Raw genomic sequence first — 26,749 nt, 5'->3', positions numbered from 1 at the left:
ACCTCAGCCCTTTGCATTTATTATTTTGGCTCCCAAGCTATAACCAAAAAAGCTCTTCCAAGATGCAGCTGCAGCTCCTTCAAAATCCCTTCTTGGGGATTTCTTCCCCCTTTTCTTTCTTGTCTACTATGAACATTTTATTTTTTTATATAACCAATTACAAAACACACTCCTCAACTTCCTGCCAGCAGTCAGTAAGATGGCTACCTATTTCACCCAGACGATAAGTCCTTTAGAAAGGAGTTTATTTCTGCAAATATTTCTGCAACTGTGGAATCTAATTTCCATCCCCTGCAACTGTGAAATCTGATTTCCATCCCTGCTTGCTCCAGTCGTCCATTGCCTCTTGTAGAAAAACAGCCAGTGGAGCCTGGATGAGATTAATAGGTGTAGGCAGGTTCAGAACAGTAAATAGGAGGACCAACTTCTTCATACTATGTGTGAACTACCTACAGTATTGTCAGTGAAAGCCAGAAGCTTGATAAAGTCGAAGAAAACGTACAGACAAATTCATGGAAGAATACCCCCTTAAAAACTGGCAAAACAAAGAGGCTATGTCTGACTTAAGAGGACTGTGAGCTACAGATCGCTGGTGGTGTTAGACTATACAGGGGAAGTGCCACCACATGCCCTCACACTCTTCCCTTGAAATCACCATTGGCTTACTGTCTTGACACACGATGTGGGTTGGAGAGGAGAGGAAAGACATTCTCTGGCACCCAGGATAGCTAAACTTTTTTTTTGGAACTGTTTACCAGCTCTGTGTACTTCCTTGAGGAACAAAGGATGGTTTCTTGACCCCTCATTTCAAGCAAGAGCTTTGGTCAAAAGGGGCCACTACATAGCAACATCATACTGGCACATTCCCAAAAAGACAGAAACAGAGGTGATACCAGGGCTTCTTAGACCACCATATGCAATTAGTTTCACATTTCTCAATATTTGTTCCAGCTTTCTAAGCCCCACAATACAGTCATATATGAAGCTGTTGCTTTCCAGAGCATATTCCATAATGTTTCTGGGCTCAGTGCTGTTTCCATTTGAGTTAGTCCCAGTCTCCTTTATCTGACTAATACAGCACTTATCTACTCACTCTCTTACAAATAAAGTTATTGCATTTTTAACCAATTCTACTGCTGCAGTGCAGCATTCCTCTTCAGAGAAAACCCGGTGCCAATAGATACTAGACATTTAGTATCTAGATCTATTAAAAGGGTGTGAGAGATGTGCTACAAGGTTTATCAATTCTAAACTCAAACCTGCAAAAAGCAGCCCACATTTACTTACATTTTAAAATTGCTTTTGCAGCTTTATATTATGAAAAATGATGGTGAAAGGAATCTTGAGGAGGTTTTGGGGGTTTTTTTTTGTCCTACAGTGTCAAAACCCAACAACATACCTTCTAAATGCAGAGCATGATACACCATAAAGCAGGCCAGAAATGTATCCCAGACTCTTTAGTTAGACAAAATACACTTGTGGAAAGTGTAGTTTTCTACTTGCGACTTATTTATCTAAATTGAGAATTCATTCAAAAGAACTACCAGACAATGATCAAGATAAGGGTCTTGACTGAGAACATACTATACAGTTGCTGCAACAACTTGAGAGAACTCAATTTTCCCTGCTTCCTCTACTCTCTCAGTTGCAAACTGAACACGTTACAACTTAAAACTTTAGAAACAAAAGTCTGCAAAAAAAAGAGTAGATATTGCTAGAGCAACCTTTCTTTTCTGGACATATCGTATGCAACAAAGACATTGTGCAGGTCATTTTGCCTTTATTTCATTGTATAAGAATGCTTTGTTTGTCATAATGAACAAAACAGAAGATAGTTCTTTTGAACAGGTCTGACCCCTCCACAGCCTCCTACAAACAAGTGCACCTAAAAGTGAGGCTATGAAACAGAATTTTTGCATACTAGAAGTCATTACCTCTTGTACTTAGCGAATATAAAAATTCCTTCAATATATGCCACACCAGTCCTCAATGTCATCCAGCTGAGTACAAGGGCATTCTATTTTGCTTATCTATTGAAAAAAACCCTGTCAAGCATCTGTTATACTTGGCTAGATTTTGTTTTTAAACAAAATTATTAACAGAAGTATTCTAGTGACTGAAATAGTGAGTGCACAGTATTGGCAAAGGTGAAAGACAGGCAACTGCCATAAGGCCAATAAAAATCTACACAAAGAGTTGTTCTGCAATATCAGCCATTATATATAATGCATAAGACTCAAACCTATCCTTCTCACTACCACCCCTGCCACGTGCACAAGCTTTTGAGTAATACTACCCATGAACAGCCACCTTGTAGACAGATATTTTTTGAAATGTGTTATAAATATTAAATGTATTTAGACTATAACACACTTTCATTACATTTTCAGGAACGTGTTCTAATCTGTAGGTGAAATGTGCAAGAACAGCTGAGAGATTCTCAAGTGTCAGCTCTGCTGGAAGATAAGGTTTAGTACATGAGCTAATCAACAGCATTACGGAAATCAACAAGCATCTGCACTTTGATTTTAATTTGAATGCTTTCCAAAAACCACACATTTGAAATCTAAGCTTCTACAATGAAATGTACTGACAATACATTTGCCAGAAGCCAGCAAGACCTCATTAAGCCAAACATAGGTAAAGGAGACAAAAAGTTGCCTCACCCGTAGGAGTGAAGTGCAACCACAGTATATGCTGACAAATCTTACTTGCTTTGATCTAGCTAGAACACTACACCTTTACTGCGGTTACCCTGGTATCATAAACTTCAGTAAGGCCCAGGAACCAAAGTACGTATACAAAGTTTATCCTGGATTGTACAACCGCAGATGAAGCCAAGGATGGTATCTTTAAAGACTATGTTTACTTGTAGCAGTCAGATGAAAGTTAATGCAAATACACTGATGCACTTCGATTAAACCTGCTATGTGCAATGTAGTCAAACCTGAAGTGGTCTGTGAGAATATAACGGGATACAGTCATGGCTGAGAGCAGAACTTTGGAAACACTATTTTCAGACAAGACTTAAACCATCATGTAATGCTATATAATACACGCATTCATATACAAATACAAAAAAGAAATACTCACCCTAACTTCATAAACATTATCTGAATAATCCACAGTCTGGCAGACATAGCTGTACCCTCGAGCTCTTGATGACAAAAAAAGCTGAAAATATTAAAGTCATACATGAGGGGAAAGATGCTACATAAAACATGTTCATAACAATTATCAGCAAATTTCTTGCTACACCAAAATTACCTCAACAGAAATATTTAAAATATCCTTATCAGTCCTGAGAATACCATTGAACAAAGCCAATATTTAGTTCTAACAACCTGTTGTTACACAGTACCTATTTTTTTTCTTGTAAATTAAAAAGAAAGTACTCATTTTTCCCTGCATGTATCTGCCCAGATAATTAGAACTCTGTACAAATTAGTAAGAATTCCAGTACGACCTTAAGCTATTCAAACATGAGTATTCTCTCTGACAGCTCTAGCTTCAGAGACAGAAAATACCTAATTGCTTTCACTATGAATGACAGAAACACTATTCCCATGATGCATTAGAGAGAACTCTCTCCAAGAGACAGGGATTAGATAACTTGGATCCACTATTCTTAAAACAGTATACCAATCAAAATACAGAAAAAAAACCCTGAACAGCCAATGCTGAGCACCCATAAAACATATTGAGAGAAAGCGGACAAAGAAAAGTTGCCCATTTCATGCCAACAGAAATGGCCTAAAGCACATGAAATGCTCCTGTAGGGCTACTCCAAATAAAGCATGTTGCAATAACCTGAACAGGAGAAGATAAACTTGACATTTGAGTGAGTTCCTATTGGAAAGAAGAACACTTGCCTAGAGCTGTACAAGGTTCAAGTAATACTTCTAATCTTGACATTCATAAATGTTATGATCCAAGATTGTTTAAAGTCAGGTAACCCCACCCTGTTAAGGATCAAAAAAGACAGCAGTGGAGCAGACATAACCTGTAAATTGTGAGCTCTAAAAGTAAAGAACGGTGATACAAAAAGATCACCAAAATAAACATGGGTAGGCACTGACTATTCTTACCACTAACCTGACTTCCATTTTATTTAGACTGAACTTGAGTTTACTTCGGTATCTCATCTTGTGCACAGCACTAGGAGTGCAGTCAGATGCAGAGGCAAGCGTTATCCAGATAAAACCAACATACAAAACCTTGTGAAACTCTGGAGTTATTTGCTGCACATGCCTGTTAAAGTAGGGAAGTGAAAGAACTGTCCACAGAAATGATCCTAAGAAAGAAATTGAACTACTTCTGCATCATCCAAGTTCATTTACAAATTGCTGTAACACCACTACTCTCCAGTGTGGTCCCACACAGGCACAAGCATATTTGATAATATCAGAGAAAAGCAGGGAACAGTTTAGTCTGCACTGTTACAGAAACTAACCAATCTCTACTGTGACCTACCGGGTAATTTGACTAAGGTTGACTTGGCAAAAGGCAGTAAATTGACTTCACCAGGCTGACTCAAAGTAGAATATGAAATTCAAGATTCTGTGGCAAAACAGGGGCTATGCATCTGGGACTTCTGCATGTTCTAAGCAAAATTTGCTCCTAATTTGAATCCGAATTTGAGTCCAATGTATGGGCGTCTTGGACTAGAAAACGTAGCAGTGCTTTATGGACTTACCATTTTAACGTAAGTTATCACAGATGAACAATACAGCTTGCCATCAGGATGATTATTTAAATAACATTTAAAGGCATTTCACATTCAAATTCTGTTCTCAGCAGTACCTGGAAACTTTACAGTCATTCACAAAATATAAACTGTGTATCATGTTACTCATAACAATTACATTACTCATGCAAATTACAACAGTGGCACACTGGTATTGTAAACCTCACACAGATTGAAGCAGAAGTTGCCTGGTTAAAGGGAACAATTGAAACTTGAACACCTTCCTCTATCAGTCTCTAAGATCAAAAAGACACTTCCTGTAAATGTTGTATCCATAGCCTTAACATCCATTGAATAACAACCTACCATTTGAAATAGCAGGAAACTAGAACCTCTGTCTGTGTCCAAAATTATGAGCTTTCAGCCTATCAGCAGCAAACACGTATTTGCAGTCCCATTCATTTTTATGTTAATTCAGTGATTTGGAAATGCCATACAAACACATGTGTTATCCTATAAGCAACATAGGTTTGAAAATTAATTGACCACAAGTCTGGTATAATTCAGCTTATGGATAAACCAAACCAATTTAAAAGAATAAGTGAAAAAGACGGACATGGCAAAAACACTGCAGAATTCATTTCAGAGGAGTTTCAGTTTTAACCTGCCAAGATGATTGGATTTCATCCATTCCCACAACTATCCTTGGGTGTCAGCATTAAATTCTGTTGTATCTGTAGTATTTTATTACTTAGTTGAATAGTGCAAGGAAACAATTCAGAAAAAATGATGACTGAGGTGTGCTGGCTAAAATTTTACTGAATCATGTCTTAAAAAAAGGCTGAAATCAGTTAATGATTTTATTATAGAAGCTCTGGGGAAGGGCCAATATGCAGATCATCACCAGATATGCCATGCTTTCCTGGCAAAAGTACAGAACAGACCAGCCAGAAAAAGATTTCTGCAATGCTGTAATTTTAACCGCTCTGTTCATTTGCTTACTTCTGGAAATGGATTTTGCAAATTTATGATCCGAGGTCTTGCAGGAAGAAGACTCAATTCACATGAGCAAAGTCACAGCGGCATAAACTACTCCTTAGCATCAGCTATATTCTGGACAGCTATCCTTGAATAATTATTACCAAACTGTTAAGTAATCCCACTTAGCTACTGCTAAAGAGCTGATCCACTGCATTGTTACTAGTCATTTCCTCTGTACAGAAAACCTAACAAAGGAGAAATGCAGCAACACTGAAATTTATTAAAATTAACACACTCAGAACATTGCAAACCTAATATTAGAAGACTGTATCCTTTTATTTTTATTTAAAGATCATTTTTATTCTTATTCTAAAAGATAACTTACAAAGTACTTTTCCTCACTACAGACAATGGACATCTGAATTTCTAAAAATGATAAACACATTGAAGGCACCAAACAGCTCAATTTCTAACAAGATACATTCTGACACCCTTTAGGATTATTAAAAAGAAAAAAACCAAATCAGTTACAAGTCTTAAATCTCTATGGATTTTAGTTAATCTGTCCAGTATTTACACTAACAGAAATCTAAGAAGAACTTGGAATAGCTAGTATACAAATTCTCTCTATATAGACTCATTTACTGCATTTATTCTCAAACAGAATGTACCTAGCTACAGAAATATTCACAAAGGCAAACTCAGCTGTAAAAGTCTGTGCAAAATATTCACCCTCAATAGACATCACAAATATGTAAGATTATTTTCATTTTGCAATCTGTAGACACCCTCAGACTTAAACAGGAATTTCCTCCTGTGAGAGGGCATACACACCTCTTTGAAAATGAAGAAGTTGAGTAGAACCATTCCAAAGTTGTAACCAACCAACAGGAAACGTAACTGGAAGGGCTCTCTTGTCTTCATCCATTTGGGGCCCAGCCAGACAGTGAGGAGATAAATAGTGCTTATAGTCAGTGTTGGAAATGGAGACTGCATCAAAGGCCAATCATCAACACGTTTGTCTGGGGGGGTGAAGCAAACAGAAGGAGTCAACAAGGTCTGAACAAAATATATTTCATCATCATTTTAAGCATTGCATTTGTTAAGTATTATTCTCTCCTGGAATAGCTGCATCAGATAGTAGAAACACAATACACTCATTCTTTCTAGGAAGGTTAAAGAAAATAGTTTTTAAAAACCCCACTATATCACATTACCTCACACAGAGATTCATTATGTCATGCAAGTTCTACTGTCCAGTTCTACAATCCAAAACAATAAAGCAAACAGAATCACGTGAGCCCAAACCCAACCCAACCCACTAATCCCCCAAAAACCAATTTTGCTTATGATGAATAGTGACTGCAGTGGCAACGTAACCAAATATTCAACATCAGCGCAAATGAAAGATACACAAATTTGGCAAAATACTGATAAAATTAATAGCTTTTATTAGTTTAAAATTAGGCACTAGAAAGCCTCCTATTAATTTTATACAGGTTGTATGATGCTAACCAAGTACCTTTGCTATTTGATGTAGGTCAGTCACATGTTTCAGACAGAATACTAACAACATTACTGGAAAACAACTAAATAAAAGAGTTTAAAGGGATGGTTCTAGTTAGACTAATCTATGCTGCCATATGGGAGACAAAGGTTTTATTTACAGTCTCCTTCAGTCACTCACAGGATCCAGAGTTGCACATATTCTAGGGCCCAGAATATGCTATATTAAGTTCTGAATCTGTATCAAAAAAACACTCTTAGCCTGATGAACCAGTGACATCTAGGATTAGAAGATAACTCTGCTACAGAGGAGGGAACAGAGAGACTACAGTGCACCTCCTTACTCAGTTCTTCCTCCCCCCGCCATGTGAAGGCTAATCTCTAGTTATAGCAAGAGAGAAAAGGTAACTATTCCATAACTATCAATACTTCAGATACTTTACAGCTCTACGATACTAACTGGATTATTTTCCAGATGCTTATGACAGTTGGAGTTCAGATGGAAATCACACCACAGGGCCCCTTGGGAAGCTCAGACATCTAAACCATCCGCCTTCAGTCATTTGTGGGCAAGCTTACAAATAGCAATGCAGTTGCCCACAGACTTACCTAGAGGACAAGTTTCTTTTGGAGAACTGTTTTTCTTCACGGTAACCCAAAGACAGTGGAAAAAAACCCCTATACCATAAATTAATTCCTGATCCCAGGCATACTAACAGGTAAGCTAGAAAACCCTTCTTATCTACAAAATGAGGAACTCTGATGCAATGAGGAAAGTACAGAACAGCACTGCCATTACTCCTCCTCCACTTCTTTCTCGTTTCCTTGATTGCCCTTAAGATCATAAATTAGAACCTCATTTTAGGAGCAGATTTCATGAGACCCTCTATTTCTAATAAACAACATATATTGTGATCTACAAAAAGACAGTGTGCATGGCACTGACTCTTCTTGCTTCCAGTTGATTTAACAACACTTGATCTGCACATTGCAAGTAAGATGCTAGGAGGCCTAAAAAGAAGTGAAAAGAAGAAAGAGAAACCAGCCTAGCTGCTTCCATTATGGCTGTTAATATCAGAAGAGAGAAGTCATCCTAATGCATGGAAACCTCCAGCAAGGCTGACGCTGCCAGAATGACAGGAGTCAGCCTTGCAACCACAACCACCAACAGAAGCCAAGGGCAACACAGGGCAAGGAGTACAGGGAGGAGTGGCAAAGAATTCAGATAGATTGACTGTAGAAACACAGGCAGTGAAAGAGGACTGAAGAAAATGACAGAAGACAGTTACCTCTTACTTTTCAGCAAGTCCTTGGAACAGACACTTCTATTACAATATAATGTACTCTCTGTAAAACATGAGAAGATTGCTTTATAGTACAGTATAGTGTCTTGCGATGTAAAGGAACAGCCCCATTTTCCAGACCTCACAGAATGCTACCTATTGAAGCTGAAATCACACCACTATCTCCCTTACACTTTAGCTCCTGCTTGCTTTTAGCAATTGCTCTACCAATTTGAATTTAAAAATAAAAGACAACACCATTTAAAAGACAAGAGAAATGGAGAACCTCATCATCCACCTGATACAAAGTAATGGGCAAAGCCTCATCTCCACTAAGCAAGAAGAAAGGCATCACTTCTTAATTAAGAGACAGCTCTGGGAATAGCCAATGTGCGACATGCTTTAATCAAATCCACATCTCACTTCAGACACTGTAGTGTGCAAAAAGTTAAAAGCAGGTGAGGCAAGAGACCCTGTTGCTTTCCCAGCCTTCTTGCACTAAGCAATATAAAGAGGCAAGGACATATTAGAGAATTTGTCTTCTATTTTCGAACCCAGTGTTTCATGGTATCCTGAATGCTAAAGTGACAATATGAAAAACATGAAAAAGGAAGATTTGAATTTTACCCAGGAGCTGAACATTACCACCCACTGCTGAAAAGAGGAAACCATGACCTATTCCAGATTTGTTTTTGTGGCAGGAGACAAAGATTCCTAGAGGGAAGAATGAAGACTCACTAGAGGGTGAAAGACAAAGGGACAACTTTTATGAAAGCCTAGCTGCAAGTGGGCTTTGCCTCACGCTTCATCAGCACTCTAAACAATTCTTTCATCTACTTTCCACAAATACTACAAATTGAAGAACTTAACTGGAGAAAACCAAGAGACATGTTTAATTAACCCTGACAACAACATAAGAGCACCCGGGCAGCTGCCATTACACTTCCATACTTGTATCATGGTTTCAGCCTGTTACTTTCCCTCTGCACAGGGTTTTTGGACAGTGAGCCACCACATCTCAGAGACAAGTCTTAAAGTATTTGCAAGAAAAGCATAGTTTACTGATACAGACCGCATAACACACTGCCCAGCGAATCTATCTGATTGGGATTTTGGGGGCCTGACCTCTCCTAGGACAATTAATTACACTTTGAACACAAAATGCCTGTATGAGAGGGAATGCAGTAGGGAATTCAGTTCTGGAGTACATCCTGGCCAAAACAGAAGCGCATCAATAGTCAAAAAGTTTATTGCAATTCCTGCTGTGCTAACTAAGAACACCACCTTGCACTTATTTTAGGGGCATTTAGGAGACTGCATATGATGATTTTTTACTAATACTGTGGCATCAGAAAACATGCTACTATTCAGCCCAGAACTCGCTAGATTTAGAAACTTGCTCAAGATCTCACTTGGATAATGCAAAGTAACTTGTTCAGTTTTAAATCAGCTCCATGCACCATTCCTGTTGCACAGAAGGTATTACAAAACCAATTCCATTTCAGTTTACCAGAGAAGCCTGCTTGTCCACGTTCTACACAGAAAACACACAGTTACATGAAGACCCTTGTTCCAAACTTCTTTTCAGATATCCTCTTTCAAACCAAGATGAATTCACTCTCAAGTCATCTGCTTAAGTGACAAACCTCCCAAGCTACTCTAACACCCTCCTCCCTCACACCCCCGACTTCATTTTAGCAAAAACAGCACAATTTTGTGGCCTACTTACTAGCTGGTGCTGATGACCACAAATGATTTCTGCAAATTAGAGAGAACTGTGATAGCTTAAGGGGACATATGGGTGTATTAAATCCTGCAGTACTTCACACGCAATAGGTACATTTATTACCTGAAAGGTGAAATAAGCTTGAAATAAAAAGGCCAGCTCCCTAAATTAAAAAATCCCTCCAACTGCTTTGAAGCAAAATGACCAATGCCTTTACCTGATTAGAATTGACAGAGACTGACTGAATCTTTCAGGGGATTAATGCGTTTGTCTTTCAAATCCTAAGACCCAGATTCTAATTCGATCACAAATAAAATGTCTGTTGTGATGGCACAGCCTGTAAGTACAGTGCTTTTTTTGTAAGGTGGGAGAAGAACAAACATTTAAAGTTGCACTCAATTGTAAAGGTGAATACAGAATAGAATAAGGCATCTGCTAACATGTTCCTGATAGAAAATTACTGTTATGTAAGGAAAGAATATGAAATATTTATACACACAAGGTTTTCCTGTCATTTTGTGTATACACATTTTAAAGTTTCACATTGCAAAGACAAGACAAGAAATAGAAGAACATATATATTATACTTATATATATATAAAATAATTGAAATTGCCCTGAGGCACCTACTCTTGCAGGATTTATTTCTTTACGTGGGACAATTAACAGGAAATACACACATAAAACCCTCTGATTTCTTCCTCCAAAGCAAGAACAAGAGCAGGACTAGTGAAAAGGACTGAACATCCTACCCAGTAATGTCCAAAGAGGACATAATTAACCTATATTGAAATATGAAAGGCAAATGAAGATGAATTTCAATAAATAAGGCTGCACTGATGGTGATCTAGAGTTAAAAAATCACGAACTTCTGTGAAACATACTCTTAAAAGTCTTTTAATACGCAAAAGCTTCTGTTAAATGTGGTTCAGCATTTCCTTTCCAACAGAGAGGATTTTAGATGGTTAAATTTCCTGCATATTACTGAGCCTATGATCGTTTTTTTTTTTCTTTCCTCAAGAAATACAAACTTTAAAAATAAGCAAACAAATGTGTAGCACAGTCGCTCCTACGTTCATCAGGAGAAATCCTGAAACTGTACAATGGTGACTATCTCTGCTTTTAATTAGAGAAAATATTACAACTAAAATACATGACTTTTGAAATTCCCTGCATGCATATTAGATTCAAAATCAATACTTAGTAAGTCTTTATTTTTACTTTAACAACATATGTATTCCTTAGCTATAAGGTTGCTACTCACTAATTTATCTGGAGAGCCTTCAAAGTTATTAATAGCTATTGATACTATTCTCAGCGCAAAGACACTTACCAATGCCAATCCAGCACATCCATCTGTCCAATTACATTTCTAAAGACACTGCAGAAATGATGGTGACTGTTTAAAAGTGGTTCTTAACAGTGAGAGCTCTCTGCAGATCACGCCGTTTATTTTAACAAGAAGTCCTCTCAAAGCCCAATCTCAAGTTTAAGAAAGATTTCCTTAAACGACTGAAATTTTAATTCCATAATATAAGGAAGGCAAATCAGTATTATCTAATTGGAGTATTGTTCTATGAACTACACTGCTTTAATTATCTAAGAATTTCACAAATCTTGTTAGCTCCACTGGCACTATAATTGAAGGATATTACAAAATGAAAACACATATCATATAAGAAAACATGTGAGAAACATAACTTCACGCACCTTAAAATGTTTACAAAGCTTTCACATTAAATTCCTTTGCAGTATTTTAGTGCCCCCTCTCCCCCATTTCTTTCTGGTTACGGATTAATATTCTATACCACACACTTCTCTTTCTGCATTTGTACTAGAAATAATGGTTCAGTCCTGTAAATATTTACAAGTGAACGTAAGGTTCACTGTGGCTATACAACCACTGCAGATTGGCTCAGTTGAAAGTAAACTCGAATAAGCATCTACATGATTAGACCCGAGGCTTCTAAACTAAATGGAGTAATGCATCAGAATCACTTAAAAGTACATATACTGTTACCAATTTGTTGAGATTCCAAGAAAAAAGCTCAGTCTTTGGCTAACTAAAACCTCAGAATGTACAAATGGAACAAAAATAGCTGAGGCTGTAAACTTAGTCTTTAAAACAGTATACGACTAACTACACAGGCTGCACAACTTGAGACTGAAGACTGTTAGAGAAGTACCATTGTGGAGTCAAAATTGAGAGGCCATATATCTTTGGATTGAATACCTACAGAAGTTAAAATTTTCTATTCACTTATTACAATTTTAATAGCGCAGTTTATATGGCCCAAAATGAATGATTCTTTTAAAGGTCTCCAGTGCTTGAATTAACTTGTCTGCTTTGACATTGATTATTCATTGCACATACTGCACTCTAATCCTCAATTATCTCAGTGTATCAAGTTTCTTTATGAGAAATCCTATGATAGAGGATTGAAGCCAGTGCATGAACTAAAATAACATGCCTATAGCCTCACTCCTGTTTCAATCAGAAAAAAAGTCTATGTCCTCCTAGGAGGGATTGTGCAGACAGATTGCTGCAGGAAAGCAAAAGGACTGGGACACAAGGAATGTCCAGTTTCTGCTTCTTTCTCACCTTTATCTCACCTATCATACTTGGCAGTGTCTGCAGTCTTCTGGCACTATGGGTATTTCTAAGGAGTCTGACAGGGCCAAAGATACCTGTATCTAACTCAGGAACACTGCAATCTAGTATAATCTACAAAACAAAGGCCATGACGCTTCCCTTAACGCACGTTTTAGCTAAGAGATCTTCCTTAGAAGAATTTCCCGTTTTACCACAGGATATCTTTTCAGAGGCAGAGAACCCAGTAGAACATATAACAGCTTGCTGTAAAATGTTAACTAGACCCATTGCATAAATTTGCTCCCTAAATCCAAAGGAATTAGGATTAAACTTTAACCAATTCGTGATACTTTTCTCTGCCAGACTGAAGACCCATCTTTTATAATATTTTTTTTTCCTCCTCATTTGGGTAGTTATAAGCAGCTATCAGGTCACTCACTAGCTACTTTTTAAAAAAATTTTATTTAAAGAAACACCTTATTTCATTCACCTGAAGACTTATTTTCCAATCCTTTAATAATTTTCATGGTTCTTCTCTGGATACTCTACAAACATTTAAACCAGTCTTGCACCTGTTTGGCAAGGAAAATTAACTATACCAATCAAGTCCCTGCTCCTTTCCCTCACAGAAGAATTCTGTATTATCACAATAACATCATAGCATCAATGGTGGTTATGACTGGCAAGAAAACAAAGAGGTGAGTATGTTACTGGTAAAGCTAAGGATGACATGCACACAATGCTATACAGACAAAGGTTCCCAAAACCTGACACAAAAAAGCACAACAGCTGGCCTGATTTAAGTAATTTTTTTTAAAATACAGAACAGTACAGAGAAAACATGTTTACTTTGATCTTCAAGAATGAATGGAAATCTGAGTTAAGTATTTCGTCTATCCTCAGGCTTTAGCTAGCCAAGAACAAACTAATTTGTTTGGGCCGAAAACAAGAGACATCAAAATTTTATGGCAAAGCATTGTCATTTTAACAAGCTATGAAATGTCAAGCTAAGATGCAAGAATAAAAATATTCAGTCTCAAGCACAATGAATAATGAAAGCATATACTCTGAAAAACAAAACAACACAACCCACAGATTTTAAAAGTTTGCAGACGAAGCTGTACAAATCCTGTTGCACTCAGAAATGAGAGATGCCTGCCCCAAAACCAAAAGGACTACAGACAAGACTAACAGGTACTGCCTATGACCAGCTGTGGCTTTGTTTTAAATTTCAGGGCTTTGTAATTGACTGTTTAGTCTTCTTTAAAGCTATTTACAGCAACATAAAATCAATATACCACACAGCTAAGAAGAGCATCTCCTGCAGGTAATGAACACCTGTGTAAGATGCATGTGTTTCATAAACTCCCATTAAAGTAACAGGAATGCCTAATCCCAATTTGTTCTTAAAAGATCAGATGTATTTTAACTAGTATTCCCATTATTCTAACTAGTATTCTAGTCTTCTTGGGACTTCCATCATTCAATCACTAATACCATATTGTCCTTGTGCCTGGAAACAGCAATTACAGGATACACTTGTTTCAACACAAGGATAATAACGGAATTATTACGAAGTTCAACAGCCATATCGATTCACCATCAAGTTTCAGGATTTTCAAGACTAAGAGATTGCCTTGTTCAAATTATTTTTGATTTACCTCCTCTGTTGATTATGATTATTTGTGAGGACAGTGCAAACACTCTGCTTCAAGGAATAATAAAAATATAATCCTCATTGAAGCTTACACAAGATTTGCAAGACAGTAAGCCCTTGAGGCACGTAGCATTCTTCCATTTGTCAAATCTTACTTTTCCAAACATCACAAAAGCAAGATGCATTCAGTGCAGTGATACCTGCATGCCTTTTCTTAAATGTTACAAGTTACAGAGTAAACAGATGAAGAAAACAGATTAAAAACAAATAAAAAACCCCAGCCAACCCACAGGATGCAATTTTATGAACTAGGTGCAGAACTCTATGATCCAGCCCATGTCTCTGTATTTCTAAGGAAAAAAGTGCTGCATAAAACACACTTCAACAAGCTTTCCTTCTACAGTGTTTTCTTCATGGAAACTTTTATTCAAACTTCTTTGGTCTTCGCCAAAACTGTATTTCTGAGAGCTCAGACTGGAGATGTCACTACTTCACACAAAAGTGGTAGGTTTTGGAACTATAAAAATAGTTGTAGAGGTATCAGTAAGCAGTAATACAAACACAGGATTTATGCACATTCAATGTTGCAATAACAGCTTAGACTATTGGCCCATCTAGTATAATTCAGGGTTTTATAATGCCGAAGGCGATGACCATAGAATAAGTCTTCTCCATAGACAGGTTTTTTTATTAGATTCGCTCAGTTAGAAGCTAACATCCTTGAAAAATGTGAAAGATTATTAATGACAGTTTAATAATAACTCTGCAAGGCCTTATCCACTGTAGAGAGATGTGTTACATACTCAGCATACAGAGGACAGTAAGTTCAGCACTGCTATATGTCTTGCTAATGTGCTAACACAGCGGAAGGATACTGATGCTTAACTACACAGCAAATGTAAACAACTTACATCGCTGCTCTCGTAACACAGAATGACTTGGGGTTGCAGACAAACACTTAGAGACTCCTAGATGCAGTGATTGAACATGTACGAAAACCAGCAATGGCAAGTGAAATCTACCTAAAAATAATACCAGAAAGCTACTGGAGAACATTTGTGAGAAGCTGCACAGAAATCTCTCTGATAAACTACCCGTTTTTTCTGTTTGCATCAGCATGAGGATGCTGCTTATCAATTTGGTTTTACAGAAGGATGAATGAGGTGGGAATTCTGTTTTGAGTAAAAACTACAAAAGGAGTTATTGAAATATATTAGCTTTTATCGTCGAAGTTCAGGGGCAGAAGTAAAATTTACAGTTGTGATGTACATTAGGTCTTCTGTTAGCCTAACACAAGTACATCAGTCAAAGCCTCCAAAGCAAAATAATGCTGCAAAACAGTTAGAACTTACTTCCTCAACATGCCTTCGACATCAGCAAAAATGACAAATCGGGGGGGGAGGGGGGAACACCACCAAAAAGAGAGACTGATTTTGAAATGTTGATTTTAAAAACATGAACTGAATGAGAAAATGTTCTTATACCCGAAGATGACCAGAAGAATATCAGTGTCTGGATCTTTCACTCACTAAGTATACAGTAGCAAAATCATCAGTCTGGCAGCTAGATAATGTCATACCCAAATAACTGCTACAACTAAGTCTCTTCGCTTCTACAGTCGTGTTACCTTTCATGGTAACATATGGCCCCCAAATCTAAGCTTCTCTGATGGTTTCTGCAATACTGTTTCTCACTCTTGAAAATTCATGGATCACTGAAACTGAGATTAGACAGAGCAGCAGAAAATCTGTCCTAAATATGAAAGCATTTTGGGGTATTCTATGTGTAAGCATTTCTATTGGGCATATTTTTTCCTGGTAAACCACTAAATATTAATTGCAAACCCAGAAAATATGGTTACAAAGTCTGCTATTTACAGCCCAGCTATTCAATTTAGCACCTGTATTTCCTTTTTTTTTTCCTTTAGAGTATCTTAAACCATTTAAAAACAAGGTGTTACAATGATGTTCTAGGAATAGAAGGACATAAAATCTTGTCTAGAGAGGTAAGATTTACTGGCTCAACAGAAGAAGTGAAAGACCTGGGTTATAAATTTCCTTCTTCCAGCAACATTCTGTAAGCATTTAGAAAGCAATAAAACAATCTCTCATATTTGCTGTAACTGGAAGAGGGAGACAAGGAGATGACATCTATAAGCAGATAAAAAAAGAAAAAATATAACACAAAAAACACCGTGGTCAAGTATGCAAACTGAAGCATAACATATACAAGAGCTGGAAGAAGACACTTTTGAGATAAGAGGAACAGGAAAATATGATGGAAACAAACCAAATAGTCAAGAGTCCACAATTATGCTGAAACAGAGGAGTACACGTGGGAGGTGGATGGACAGAGTGAAACTAGTAAAGAATCTCATGGGACAAGCAGACACAATGCCACAGAGAGACAGAACACTCTGGGGCAGGAGTTAAGGATCAAGCCACTGAAATTATTCAAGTACATAAAGAAAGTTGAGTTGCAAGCACATAAATGAGTTAACCTGACACAACCAAGAGCAGTTAATGCCCACAGGCATGCCATTATCTTGCATCAAACGCAAGCCAAATTGAGGTAGCTTATTCCCCCTCACCTTCCATGAGGGAAAGGTAAACTAGCTCATGCTTATCTTGAGATCCAAGCACACACAGTGGAAGTTACTACAAAACACGTTGCACTCAATTCATCTCTAGGCTTGCCTTGGAGCTACTTACTGCTTTACCTACAGTCTAGGGTGCAGTCCTGAAAATCTCCACTGAGCTCAGCAGGCCTGAATTTCAGAGCTGCCTTCACTATGTCCTTAAAATGCCACAAGACTTTGAAGTCCATATGCTCAGAAGCACTTGACGCTTGATAAAATTGAGCATGGTTGTACCCACTTGCCACCTAAACAAGATCCAGAAACCATGTATCCTGCGTCTACATCTTCCTAAATGAGATGTCAGTCAGATAGTCCCACACACACGAGCTCCTTATGAAATGCAATGGTAGCTTCAACTTTGTTTTCAAATACAGCCTGAGAAAGCAAAGCCCTGTCATATAACAGTTTACTAGTCAGAGAAGTCCTACCTCATGGATCAGGCTTGCCCTTAAAAGCACACTGTCCCAAATTCTGTGCTCCAGGCACACTCCACTCATACCAACACTCTTTAAAAGCTAAAGCGCTCATTCTTTTTATGGCCAATTATTTTTAGCTAAATGAACTTTCATTTAGCTCCACTTTTTCAGGCCATTCATGTTTAGCCCTATTTGCCTTACCTCAGAAAACTCTTCAGTACACACCGCAGCCTTTCCCCCCCCGCCCAGTCTTGCAACCTAGCAAATTCTCCCTCCCAAAGTTCTTTCCATGCCCGCTTGGAGCCTTTTCATTCATTCACCTTTCGTCCAAGTGCTTCCTTAATCCTTTCCATGTGAATCGAGTAACTCCAAAAACCTGTCTGGACTGGCAGAGGAAAAAGGGCAGTCTTGCCTCACCCACTCCTCATGGTTCCTGATCCACAAGACCTTAAAAGGAACTACATTCTATGTTTCCTACACCTTCCTCTACTAATTGTCCTTATGCAGTCTTTGACAATCTTTCCTGGTTGCACAGGATAGTATAGCATAGCTGCCTTGAATACAACCTCTTCTGGTCTTCCATAGCTATAACCATAGCCCTGCTACACGCCTCTTCACCCCGAGCACAGCATAAATACAGAATGACTACCATGATCAACTTCTAGTCAAGTTTCTCCAACTAGAGACGGCTACCTATGAACAACAGTTCAACCACTATGCTCAATCAATTTATGTAACCAGTGTACTCCCCAGGATGAATGCATCTGCTTCACGCCATGGGATTTCAACCGCTCAAGAATTCTTCACCTCTCGTTGCGGTATGTGGCTCCAGGACCACATGCCAATTCGCACCTCACTAATGGCATGCAGCCTTAGCTGAGAAACATGATCTGCCAAGAACTCCACAACAGTAATTTACGGTGTGCTGCAATTTTAAACATCTAGTCATTTGGATTTCTGCAGTAGGTACTAAGGTCAGGCAATCAGCTTGGTTAAGTTCTGTACAAAGCAGTTTCCCAACCTCTTTCCATGGAATCTGTTTTAAGAGTATTCGTAACATCTTATTTCCTCCAAAGATTTCAAGACATGCTATCTACACAGCCTTAAAAGGAATTTTCAGAAGTTCCGTTATGTTCTTGCCATTTTGTCCAAACATTTCCTTTTGCTTCTGGAATATGCTGATGAGTGTTCAAACAGAAGTTCGTATCACATTCTTGCTGGTGCTCTTTTAAGGCTTTTTTCTGTTTCATCTCTTTGCTGGAGCTGAGTGTTGCAGGTGATCACCTACAACTCCTCCTCCTTCATTTTAGGAAAGAGAAGTCTTCCATGCACAACTCGGCTCCTCATCCATAGTGTTAGCTTTGCTTCAGGCTACTCCCTCAGGCTCGAGTTCTTGAAGCTTGGTGATCCAAAAATCTCTAAGCAGACATTTCCACTTCAGTAATGTACTTTTCTGAATGATGTTTCCATTTCCAAAGGTTCTTGGTATCTGTTTTATTCTTATTATCTGTCTTTTGAGTTCCACAATCTGATAAAATCTCCTGGTGATGAAATGTGGGTAGAATTTCCCTCAAACACACAGCAAATTGTCTTCAATACTGACAGCTGTTTTTTCTTCACTAATGAAGTCCCTCACTCCACTGACAGGCAGTTAAATGTGATGCTTAATGAAACAAATGAAGTAAACTGGGATGCTCCTATTGCTCAGTTTGGCTGACAGTGGACTCACATAGTCTACTTGCCTTTAACATTCTTTACTTCTGTAATCAATTTCTCCAAGTGCTGCTTCTGCCACAAGACAGCCAAACCCAACTGCACTAGCCTCTCCAGTTTCTGGTGTGTTTCTTCCTGTCTAATCCTTGTGTTTTACCCAGTCACGGTCACAGATTGAAAAAACTGTTCTGTTGAGGAGAAAATTGTATCTGCAAGACAAGTATCGTACCAAGTCTGATGCTCAGCCAGCCCTCTGAAAGCTTAGGAACCCATTCTGCTTTGTTTCTGTAAAACAGGCTTCATGAATCTTCATCTTGCCCTTCGTTCTCTCTCCCCATGGTCACCCTCTGAAGATCTTTCACCGGGATTCTACTTGCCTCCAGCTTTGGCACAAATCCTCAAATACAACAAGGTACTACGTGCACTCAGACTGTTCTGCTAACCACCCCAATGAACTTTCCTCAAGCATAAACATTCATGATCCTTTGGCCACACGTGGTTTCTGCATGGGGAAAAGAACAAGAGGAGAAGAAGAAGAAGAACAAGAAACACATTTTCTTCCAGTTCTGTTCCCTGGACTGAAAAAGAAACAACCTGAACTTCCTGAGCATTCTTAACTTAGCCCCAAGATCTTCCTGGCAAAAGTTTTTATGGCAATTTGAGTTCCCATGGAAGATGCTCCACTGGTTCACTTCTAAGGCAAGCAGCTGTAAGTTTCCCGTCTTTCCCATCCTCATTGCCTTACACTTCTGACCCAACTGATAAAAGCTACAATTGATATTGCTCCTGAACAAGATGCTACTTCGAAGACTATCCTACCACTAAAGTGAAAGTTTGCATCTTTCTCCTCTCTCCTTTCCTCCTGATGGAAAAAGTCTGTAATCTTATTAACTGCAACAGCTGTAAATAGTTGCTGTTCCAAAGCAGTCCCACATGGCCTGGGTTGGCCCTGCCTCCTTTTAACTTTGAGCTCCAAGAACAATCATTCTCACCCAAAGTCCGTACAGCCTTCTGTTCTTTAGCTCAATACATTCAAATTAACTAGTTCCTCAAAAATAAATCTTTTTGATCCAGGGTTTCACAAATCTCCTTTTCGAGCCACAGTCTCTTGCTCTCCCTCCCCAACTGCCAATGGTCTCTTCACCCATGTTTTGAGATTTCCACATTCTTCTTTCCTGGATTGTGTCCTGAGTTATTCATCTTAATAGTTCCCCTGGACTCAGCCTGGAACCTCCCTTTAAGTCACTTGCTCAGTCATCTAATCGTACCCTTAATCCTTCCTGGCAGATCTAACCCCAACCAGCTACCCGAGCCGAGAGAAAGACAGAAGCCCTGCCCTACCTATTTCATGTAACCGGTCCCATGCCCTTACAGAAATAATGGCATGGACTTCCTAGATCAACTTTCCTGATAGTAACGGTTCCATCGACCACCTTTTTTTCTCCTGATGACCGCTAAGACCATGTTTTTGTCCTTTCTACCTCTCCTTGAAGTTGATGGCTTCCTAAATGATCTCCTTCAGCCTTCTCAGGTGAATATATGGTTACAATGGATTTTAGGCTTTCATGAAAGGGGTCTAAAAAGATAGTCAAGGAAGGACAGAAAAAAAGTAGTTTTTCAATAAATGAACAAGCAAAAACATTAAGCTAAGGCTGAAAATGTATTTGATGATACATACGGGGAAAAAGTGACAGAATACTGTTGTTATTCCCAAACACAAGATTTGAAAAAACAAAACCACAAACCAACCAGCTTTAGATAGCGCGCTTAATGCTAAAAAAATTGTAACATCATTCAAAAAAAATCCAGTTGATGAGCCAACTAAGCTCATATACTTGATCTGTTGGGGTTCTTTCGGGTCTCAGAAAAGGTCGGTTGCTTTTTAAACAGAAAAAGACCAAATCTTTACAGCACAAAAATAAAGCAGCACAAGACACAGTGGGACGTTCTGTCACAGTTCTACACAAGTCTCATCACAGGAGTCCAGGGCAGCATTAGAAAACACCTGCTGGCAGGTGAATACTGAGAACAGGGCTAAACACAGACTTGAGTGTCCAATAAAAAATGGAAGTGAGACCTGGAAAGAATAAGTAAATTTGGTTTTATATGAATGAAAAGTTTTTGTGTAGGAGTAGCAATGGGAATACAATTTCTTCACATTTTATTGTGTAATTTTGCTGTGTAGTAGTGTTTCAGTATGATTTATTGTGTAATGCTATTGCATGGCATCATTTGTTGAGCAACTTTGCTGCGTGGTATAGTTTTTTATTTAATTATATTGAACATTAGGCAATGGTTTTGCATGCCATAATTTGCATTTTCTGTTGAGCAACATCACTGCCATAGTTCTTGACACAAAGGTGAATTGCATGAATTCACATAACAGTGCTGAATTCATGATTTTAACATATATTCACTCAGAGATGGCAAATTGAGACAATTTTTTTTTCTGAACGAAGACACATGCAGAAAAGCAGCAAACTGAGCAGGTTTTTGAGCGGAACTTAGGGCATTAAGATACGATTTCATTAAATAGCAACGCAGCATTGCCTCATAAATGACACTTTCTTATCCGGAGCTACCTTGTAACTACATTGTGTGGTATTACATGTTTCGCATATCCATACCTGACTGTAAAAACTACAGGAGGACCTTGTTTTACATACTACTGGGTATAAACAAGAACAGGAACTTGCTTTTGATGTGACTTAGGCTCTATTCAAAACTACCCTTGCAGGGACCTGCTGAAATCCAGAACCTGAACAAGAAACTCTCCACCTCTTATGCAAAATGCAACTGATTACTTGATTACAGTGGAATCCTGTGTTAACAGCAACACTACTGAACTTAGAGCAAAAATTTAAAATTTTGCAGTAGTAAATTAGTAAAAGACTTAAGCATATTTTAGATGCCATTACAATGTCATCCTACTACTGCTTAACATCCTCCAAAGAAGCAGGAGGAAGAAATAAAAGTTTGCTCTGTATGTAGTATTAATGTAAGTTACTTATCTTTACATTCCTTAGATAAACTTGCCTTTTCATCCCTCCTTTTTTTTTTCTCCGATAATTTTTGCTTACAAAAACATGGTCTATATACAGACTTAAATCACATGTTTGAAGTTCAGCAAATATATCAGAACTTGAAGTCTTCTTCCAAACAAATCAAGTAATCCATAAGGATATCAACTTTGTACCAACATCTGGTTTTATATCCATCTGAAAATGCTATTGATTGGCTAGAACAGCATCTCTCACGCATTACCTGGCAGTCTACGAACAACTGTATGTTGCAAGAGGCACAGAAAGAGAGCAAACACTGGTAGATTACAATGCAGTGCTGCTGCAAGCATTTTTATTTGATCTCATATTCTGGCAGGTTTTAAATACAGAAGAAAAAAATACGCACACAGGCTTAATTTTTAAAATATGGCAAAAACCAGAAGACAGGCTGGGAAGGCAAACTGCAAAAAAAAGTGAGCTCCCTCCATCTATAACATAAGATTAATTTATTATCTGACAGATGGCAGAAGGGAGGGGGGTGGAAAAGACTGCTGATGCAGTGAGCTCTCCGTCTGTAATGAAGGCCCCACATTCTCACTTATCATACTGCCACAAAATACGTCCATAGTTGTATTCAGTCCAGAGGTTTGCTCCATGTATTCCTAGGTTTAAATCAAAATAGCCTAGACCTCATCGCTGTGTGAACAACTGAAAAACGAAGAAAACATCCAGAGAAGTGATTCTTCTGTCAACTGCCCAAGGTTACTCACAACAGCAACTATGATAGCTGCGACTCTACCCCGCTCATTTCATTTGACCAACGAGAGCGAGCCATTCATGCTGACCAATAATTCCAGAGCTACCGGTCAATGTAGCAAGTTACCATCTCATTTGCTGTCCCAGCACTGAAAGCTGCTTTTTCACATTTCTCCATATTCCAAGACATTTTCTCTTCCTTCAGCATCTTCCACATTGCAGTCATGAGGTGCCAATACAAAAATGGAGCATATTGAAAACAGCAAAAAGCAGAACCGACCCAAACGCACTTAATACAAAATGAAAAGCTTCTGCATTGACGATAACAATCATTTCCTCATTTAGTTTGCTGAACTCCACGCGATGCTGTCACAGGACTCCCAACCTGCCGCAGAAGCCAAAGGCCGCCTGAGCTCCAGCACGAATTACCGGAGGGAGTCGCTTACCTCTGACATCAGATTCCCGTATGATCACCCCAAGGCACGCTGCGGTGAAAGGGAACCAGAGGAAGGACGGCTAAGGAAAGCGGATTGTGCTACGTCCGGCCCTCAGGCGCCCGGGGGACACCCTCACCTTGCCACGAAGAGATGCTCTGCGCACCCCGGGCCGTTACACGGCATTAAGACAGATAAACAAACAAAGCACCCAAGCACACCCAGAAGGACGAGGAGGAGAAGCGGGTGCGGAGGGGCCTGGCCCCCCGCCGCAGTCCCGAGCCCGGGGACCCAGGCCCGGGCCCGTCCGCCGCCTCAGCCCCCTCGGCGCGCGCCGCGTCTCCCGGGAGACGGAGCCATTTTGAACCGCTGCGTCTCAGTGACAGCGGGGGGAAAGGGGGGGGGGGGGGGGGGGGGGGTGCGCCGGGCACGGCGATGGCGGTGCCGGGGTCGCTCGGCGGGGCCGCCCTGGCGCGTTACCTCGGATGCTCCAGGTCCAGCGGTAGAACTCGAGGGTGTCGTTCACCACGCTGGACACCAGGCCCATGGCGCGGGGGGGTTCGGCGGCGGCACCCATGGTGAGCAGCAGCAGCAGCAGCGGCGGAGCCGGCAGACCTGTCTCGGCGCGTGCGTCCGTGCCTCTGCACCGGGGCTGCTGCTGCTGCTGCCCTTCTACAGCCGGGGATGTGATTTAAATCTCTATCTCTCGGTATCTTCCCTCCAGACTCCGCCTCGCTCCCGTCACCGGCTCCCGTGCCCCGTGGGCAGGGAGGAGGGCGAGGAGGCGGAGGTGGGGGGCGGCGCGGCGGCCGCGGCACCGCAGCACCGGCCGCAGCGCGCGGTGCGGTGCGGTGCGCTCGCGTCACGTGACCGCCGCCTCGCTGCCCGCCGGCGGCTGCCCGCGGGGTGCGCGGCGGCCTGGCCCGGCCGCGCAGGCGCACTGCGGGCGCCCAACCGCCTGCCGGCTGAGGGGAGCGCGGCGGGAGCAGGTGCAGGGCGGCTGGGCGACCCCTGGCGCTCCCTCGGGGACCCCTTTCCTCCCCCAGTGGGCGTTCGGGGTGGAAAAGAGGCGCTCGTTATCTTAATTTGCCTTTTTATTTTCAAATAGGTATGTTTTTACCAGACGAAGGAATAAATATTTCAGTCAACTTTTATTTCCTTCCTTCCTTTTCTCGTTAGCAGTTTGGATTTTTCTTCTTCTCTCCTTCCCCTCTCTCCCTTGACAGACAGGCCAAGGCACCAGCATGAGTGGCGCTCACTTTACCTCACGCTGTTGATACTGAGGTGTCGGCTTTTCAGCTGCCTGCCCCGAGAAGCCTCTGCTAAAATCCCTTCCCCTCCCAGCACTGATAAAACCAGCAATCGCAACAGGATCTCGCTATCTTCCTGCCCCACTGGTGGTGGTTGGTGGCATCTCCCTGACCAGCAACTTGCCCAGCCTCCTCCAGGCGCCACCGAGGTGCCTTTCGCACACTCTCCCCTCCATCTCCTGGACCAAAGCCTTTATGGTTCCTTCATGGTGCAGAGAGGTTCACCTGCCCGGACCGTTGCTGGGGGCTGCAGGAGAAGGAGCCTCCGTGGCAAAGGCTGGCAGGGCTGTGGGTGCAGTCCCGGTTCATCCATTCTGCACCCTACGTTTCAACCCCAACAAACCCTCTGCCTGATGTGGGTGCACCAGCTGCTCCTCACATGTTTTGCCGCTTATCTCCTCCCGCCAGCTTATCTCTCGCTCTCCCTCTCCCACAATCCGTGTAGTGTGGATTGGTTTCCCCACTGAGGGACAGGAGGGGAGCTGCTCCACCTGAGTTGCAAGCTTTCCTCCTGGCAGACAGCAGATCAGATGGTATCTGTCTCTCCCTCCCCCAGTGCACCAGCACCTGTGTCACTCATTGTCACTTGGTCTTGGTGAGCACAGCTTGCATTCCTCCTCCTGGGTGAGTAACCCTCCGCTCAGCTCCTGGACCGCCCTGGCTGCTGTGATCCCATCCCTATGGACGGGAGAGGCACACTGGCCACCACTAGCAGAGCCACTGCGCCTGGAGCTTGGAAACCAGCAGGTGTTTGGGAGTAGGGATCACCTGCACTGGGAAAAGGAAGAGGAGCTACGTCAGCCCCTGGAGGCCTGGATGGACAGGGAAGTCCAACTTATCCGAATGCTGCCTGAAAGTCAGAGCCGAAGCAAGGTTACCACATGCTGATGTATGGACAGCTGCTACTCCTCTCACGTGAGAAGAGTCAAGCAAAACTCTGCATGAATTGCACTGACTTGAATTACATTTTATTTTGATGGCACTGATCATGGCAGGAGGTCCGGTGAGAGCTCTGAAATGGATCTGTCACTGGGTAGGGCAAGGTGAACACCAACCTGCTTCCCAAGTTGCAGGCAGACAGTGTAGTGTTAGCTGTGGTTCCTGTGCCTCCTTCAGGTGAAACCACTGCAGCGTATCACTGGGCAGTTAGTTAGAAACTTGACACGTGGTTGGCATTGTCTAAAGCACGGCTTCAGAACTTCTTTTAACATTATCATTTAAATCAAAAGGAAACCAGAAGAATGAGTCATAATCCTCAGATTGGTATATGGCCGTTTGCCTTGGCCACATGTTTGAAACAGAATGGGCTACTGAATGAATCAACATGACAAAGGATCACACTCCCCTGCCATCCCTGATGTCAGGCAAGATGCGGACTAAGCAGAGTGCCACCAACACAAGGAGTAAAGATCCACAGTCTACCAAAGAACAAAAAGGAACAAGACATATTAGCAACATTAATACATATTCATAATAATAATTATATATATTATAGCCTAGATATGCTTACTTCTTTATTAAAATGATTATTTATTTATTCTATGGAAGTCTTTTTTGCACAATTGACACCAATAATTATTGTTTATAAAATATTTATACGATCGGTTTATTGTTTCATCTATTTCAGATTAGATAACTTTTCTTGATTGCAATTAATTCCTTTATATTGGCAATATGATTGTACATAGATAATTTTACAGAGCAGTCAAGCCTTGAGAAGAGCTGCAACAGAGCTGCAGAGCTTGGAGAACGGGGGAGAAGATGAACAACCTAACCAGAGTAACTTCTTCTGTGCTTTGACATTGGCTTTAAAAAATGTGATGAAGTTCATGACAAAATATTCTCATTAGTTTAACTTTCAGCCTGCAAGCACGCGGACATGCTTTCAAAATTAGGTCTGTGTCTGAGGGTTTCCAAACACATCCCAGCTAGTTTCCTATGTTTGTGCACCCAGCAAGATGTGCTGGTTCTAAAAAAGCTGAGACCCATGTCTTCTACTGAAAGAGAGCAGAAGGAGGAAGGCATCCAAAGGCATAGCTTTGAAGCA

At 40.5% G+C, this 26,749-nt stretch overlaps 1 protein-coding gene across 2 annotated transcripts in view; it reads right to left on the bottom strand.

Moving 5' to 3' along the window:
• ELOVL4 (ELOVL fatty acid elongase 4) overlaps window positions 1-24,161 on the bottom strand; it is a 32,075-nt gene extending 7,914 nt beyond the window's left edge. Inside the window, exons 1-3 of one of the 2 annotated variants that reach the window (XM_050894375.1) lie at window positions 23,873-24,161; window positions 6,503-6,690; window positions 3,094-3,174 (exon numbers count right to left, since the gene is read on the bottom strand). In XM_050894375.1, the coding sequence (XP_050750332.1) occupies window positions 3,094-3,174; window positions 6,503-6,690; window positions 23,873-23,969 (366 nt within the window). In that variant the 5' untranslated portion in view covers window positions 23,970-24,161. Of the gene's footprint in view, window positions 1-3,093; window positions 3,175-6,502; window positions 6,691-17,807; window positions 17,843-23,872 lie in introns of those variants that run through there. The other variant, XM_050894376.1, reaches the window with a different exon arrangement.
• Between the last annotated feature and the right edge of the window lie 2,588 nt (window positions 24,162-26,749).

The sequence above is a fragment of the Gymnogyps californianus genome, chromosome 3, assembly GCF_018139145.2.
Source record: "Gymnogyps californianus isolate 813 chromosome 3, ASM1813914v2, whole genome shotgun sequence".
NCBI classification, from domain to species: domain Eukaryota; kingdom Metazoa; phylum Chordata; class Aves; order Accipitriformes; family Cathartidae; genus Gymnogyps; species Gymnogyps californianus.
Note: the sequence above shows the minus strand (reverse complement) of the source record. Positions and strands in the feature narration are given on the sequence as shown.